This window comes from Oncorhynchus kisutch, linkage group LG5, assembly GCF_002021735.2.
Source record: "Oncorhynchus kisutch isolate 150728-3 linkage group LG5, Okis_V2, whole genome shotgun sequence".
Lineage (NCBI taxonomy): Eukaryota > Metazoa > Chordata > Actinopteri > Salmoniformes > Salmonidae > Oncorhynchus > Oncorhynchus kisutch.
In genome coordinates, this window is record NC_034178.2 from 48,602,293 (window position 1) to 48,607,004 (window position 4,712).

Below are 4,712 nucleotides of genomic sequence, written 5' to 3' on the forward strand. Positions count from 1 at the left end.
AATGTCATTGTATGCTGTAGGGTTAAGATTTCTCTTCACTGGAACTAAGGGGCCTAGCCCGAACCATGAAAAACAGCCCCAGACCATTATTTCTCCTCCACCAACCTTTACAGTTGGCACTATGCATTGGGGCAGGTAGTGTTCTCTTGGCATCCACCAATCCCAGATTCTTCCTTCAGACTGCCAGATGGTGAAGCATAATTAATCACTCCAGAGAATGCGTTTCCACTGCTCCAGAGTCCAATGGCGGCAAGCTTAACACCACTCCAGCCATCATTTGGCATTGAGCATGGTAATCTTAGGCTTGTGTGTGGCTGCTCGGCCATGACAACCCATTTTATGAAGTTTTTCTGTTTTTGTGCAGTTTTTGTGTTGACGTTGCTTCCAGAGGTAGTATGGAACTCAGAAGTGAGTGTTGCCACCGAGTAGCTTCTACAGATGATTTTTACGCGCTTCAGCACTTGGCGGTCCCGTTCTGTGAGGCCTACCACTTTGCAGCTGAGCCATTGATGTTCCTAGAAGTTTCCACTTCACAATAACAGCACTTACAGTTGACCGTGGCAGCTCTAGCAGTGCAGAAATCTAACGAACTGGCATCCTATGATGGTGCCACGTTGAAAGTCACTGAGCTCTTCAGTAAGGCCATTCTACTGTCAATGTTTGTCTATGGATATTGCATGGCGGTGTGCTCGATTTGATATACTTGTCAGCAATGGGTGTGGCTGAAATAGTCAAATCCAATCATTTGAAGGGGTATATACTTTTGTATATACACTGCTCAAAAAAATAAAGGGAACACTTTAACAACACAATGTAACTCCAAGTCAATCACACTTCTGTGATATCAAACTGTCCACTTAGGAAGCAACACTGATTGACAATACATTTCACGTGCTGTTGTGCAAATGGAATAGACAACAGGTGGAAATTATAGTCAATTAGCAAGACACCCCCAATAAAGGAGTGGTTCTGCAGGTGGTGACCACAGACCACTTCTCAGTTCCTATGCTTCCTGGCTGATATTTTGGTCACTTTTGAATGCTGGCGGTGCTTTCACTCTAGTGGTAGCATGAGACAGAGTCTACACCCCTCAGAAGTGGCTCAGGTAGTGCAGCTCATCCAGGATGGCACATCAATGCGAGCTGTGGCAAGAAGGTTTGCTGTGTCTGTCAGCGTAGTGTCCAGAGCATGGAGGCGCTACCAGGAGACAGGCCAGTACATCAGGAGACATGGAGGAGGCCGTAGGAGGGCAACAACCCAGCAGCAGGACCGCTACCTCCGCCTTTGTGCAAGAAGGAGCAGGAGGAGCACTGCCAGAGCCCTGCAAAATGACCTCCAGCAGGCCACAAATGTGCATTTCTCTGCTCAAACGGTCAGAAACAGACTCCATGAGGGTGGTATGAGGGCCCGACGTCCACAGGTGGAGGTTGTGCTTACAGCCCAACACTGTGCAGGACGTTTGGCATTTGCCAGAGAACACCAAGATTGGCAAATCTGGAGCCCTGGAGCCCTGTTCCCTGTTCACAGATGAAAGCAGGTTCACACTGAGCACTTGTGACAGGCGTGACAGAGTCTGGAGATGCCGTGGAGAACGTTCTGCTGCCTGCAACATCCTCCAGGGGGATCCTCAGACCCCTTGTGAGACCATATGCTGGTGCGGTTGGCCCTGGGTTCCTCCTAATGCAAGACAATGCTAGACCTCATGTGGCTGGAGTGTGTCAGCAGTTCCTGCAAGAGGAAGGCATTGATGCTATGGACTGGCCCGCCCGTTCCCCAAATCTGAATCCAATTGAGCACATCTGGGACATCATGTCTCGCTCCATCCACCAGACTGTCCAGGAGTTGGCGGATGCTTTAGTCCAGGTCTGGGTGGAGATCCCTCAGGAGACCATCCGCCACCTCATCAGGAGCATGCCCAGGCGTTGTAGGGAGGTCATACATGCACGTGGAGGCCACACACACTACTGAGCCTCATTTTGACTTGTTTTAAGGACATTAAATCAAAGTTGGATCAGCCTGTAGTGTGGTTATCCACTTTAATTTTGAGTGTGACTCCAAATCCAGACCTCCATGGGTTGATAAATTTGATTTCCATTGATCATGTTTGTGTGATTTTGTTGTCAGCACATTCAACTATGTAAAGAAAAAAGTATTTAGTAAGAATATTTAATTAATTCAGATCTAGGATGTGTTATTTTAGTGTTCCCTTTATTTTTTTGAGCAGTATATATAGTGTATATCATTGTCTCACTATGTATTTTGTGTCTTGAAATCCGGCAAAATATGTTTTACAGGACGAAGCAGCATTACCAACATCATTATAATTAGCACAGTGTTATCAATGGACTCAAATCAACACATGTGCCTCAGATGTTTTTTGTATATAATTCGCAAATTTTACTCTGTCAATTACAATGTGGAGGACAGCTCCTCCTTTAGGAAAGTTCTCACACAGGTCAAAGCTCCTTCATTTGGCTTGTCAGGCCTGTGAAAGCCAATTTGGGAATTCCACATTGAGGGAGTATGCACAGATGCAGTCACCAGTCCACTATGTCCCACTGGGGTGTCAGCGACTGGGCTGCTGGGGCGAGCGGAGTAGGATTGGTCTATGGTGGTCAACCTCCAGAGTGACCCCCCCTGCCCTTCATCCTCTGTCCCAGCCCAGTGAAGGTGCACGCCACTGAGACACACACACCATGGCCACAGGGCGTACGCCAGCCAAGACCAGGCTAGACCTGGAGGACATAGTGGAGCAGGAGACTCCTCTGTGGGTCCCACCCCCGGGAATCCCTCCAGACAGACACACAGCAGAGGGACTACTGGAGGAAGTAGTGTAGGTAGAGGCAGAGGAACCAGCCCAAGAAGATGACTCTGTCTCACTCTCCATCTCTATCCACAGTTACACCAGGCCTCTGGTGAAGGACAGGGACCCAAGGGGAGTCAACAAGTGTCTAAAGGTAACTGACACACACTGCTGCACAGCCCGGTAAACAGCGAGTTAAAGTGAAGGTTTATACAGACAGAGAGCACTCTGTGGGAGATAAAAGCACTGAGTGTGCTTGCAAATACTCCGCATACCCCACATCCCCTGTCTGTTGACTTCCAGATAGGGGAAGGGGAGGTTTAAACACAGGCATGAAATAAGAGCAATAGTATGCATATAATCACGTATTGATGTTCTGAGATACTCTGGAAATGTTATGGTTGACATAGGGAAGGATTTGGGTCACCTACATAGAGTTCTCTGTACACCATGAGCCATTAATGGTAAACTCGTTAGGTAATGTCTATACAATGCATACAATGTTCAGTGGTATGGATTAACTGGCTAGGATTTTATTGACATGAGCACTCATGTACCTCAAACCCCGTAGCTTTAATGGTAGACTGGACATACATCTGAAGGCAATAGAGAGGGAGATCTGGCATCCAACAAAGTGGAATCTGATGTTGAAAACTGGTGTGCTGAGCGATGCTGACCTCATGTGGACACAGTTTGAACTATACCTCGTTTTTCATCTCGCGCCGTGACTATATTATAAGTAATGATTCAGTCCCATTGTAATGTGGTTATTGCAGTGAGTGTGATTCAGTTCATGTCTGTGGCTTCTCTGCATCACATTCAATAATTAAAAAATATAAAGTATTTGAGAACCTCCCAACCTCCTTATTCTGACCAACCCCAAACATAGAACTTCACTAAAGTCCCATGCTAAAGAGAGCTCCCACCAGGCCATGCCCTGACTGTCCTCTGTGTCTCCTGAGGTGACCTTTGAAGACGTGATAGCTGAGCCCCCCTCGGTGCGGAGCTTCAATAATGTGTGGCTGTGGAGCCACGCCCTGTTTGAAGTGTCCCGTCTCTGGTGCTACCTGCTCATCTCCATCCTCCTGGCCGTGCCCGTCTCTCTGGTAGCAGGGATCCTCTTCGCTGTCCTCAGCTGCCTACACATCTGGTGGGTCCTCTCACATTTGACCTCCTCTGATGTGGTCCATCCAATGTCTTCAGTTGGTGATTGATGGAGTCGAATGATGTGCCCGTTGTTTCAATGCATTGTGTATAGTGTAAACTTGCTTTAAGAGATATTGCACTGGCCTGTTAATGCTCAGTCTGTCTGTCTGCCTGTCCGTCCCCAGGCTGATCATGCCCTGTATGCACCTCTTCCTGATCAACATGCACTGGGTTCAGACTGTGTTGAATAGTGTGTTAAACATCGCCATCACTCCCTTCTTTAAGAGTATGAGACAGTGCTGTGGTAGCAGCAACGTCCGACTACTACTCCACTAGTGTGGAGGGATGGTGGAGGGAGGGTGGAGGGAAGAAGGGAGGGAGGGAGGGAGGGAGGGAGGGAGGGAGGGAGGGAGGGAAGGAAGGAAGGAAGGAAGGAAGGAAGGAAGGAAGGAAGGAGGGAGGGAGGGAGGGAGGGAGGGAGGGGGGGGAGGAGGGAGGGAGGATGGAGGGAGGGAGGGAGGGAGGGAGGGAGGGAGGGAGGGAGGGAGGGAGGGAGGGAGGGAGGGAGGGAGGGAGGGAGGGAGGGGGGGGGGGGGGGGGGGGGGGGGAGGATGGAGGGAGGGAGGATGGAGGGAGTGGGATGGGCTGAAGCACACTACATTGGCACTGGTTGTTTGCAGTCATGACCTTATTCTCAAAGAAAAAAATACTTTGCAACCTTTACTCTGCAAAGGATGGATTTTAAAAAGTAGAACTTGTCATA

General features: G+C 48.9%; 1 protein-coding gene across 1 annotated transcript; it reads left to right on the top strand.

Annotated features, from left to right (window-relative positions):
* The first annotated feature begins 395 nt into the window (after positions 1 to 395).
* On the top strand, positions 396 to 4,285 carry LOC109891577 (caveolin-2-like). The gene is made up of 4 exons (XM_031823902.1): positions 396 to 408; positions 2,866 to 2,957; positions 3,766 to 3,953; positions 4,135 to 4,285. Exons 1-4 carry the CDS (start codon positions 396 to 398, stop codon positions 4,283 to 4,285), a joined length of 444 nt encoding a protein of 147 aa, XP_031679762.1.
* The last annotated feature ends 427 nt before the right edge of the window (positions 4,286 to 4,712 follow it).

Bases quoted from the DNA above. Each gene is read 5' to 3' on its own strand.
- LOC109891577 (XM_031823902.1), top strand. The intron at 2,958-3,765 runs GTAACTGACACA...GTGTCTCCTGAG, and splicing joins GAGTCAACAAGTGTCTAAAG to GTGACCTTTGAAGACGTGAT. The intron at 3,954-4,134 runs GTGGGTCCTCTC...GTCCGTCCCCAG, and splicing joins CTCAGCTGCCTACACATCTG to GCTGATCATGCCCTGTATGC.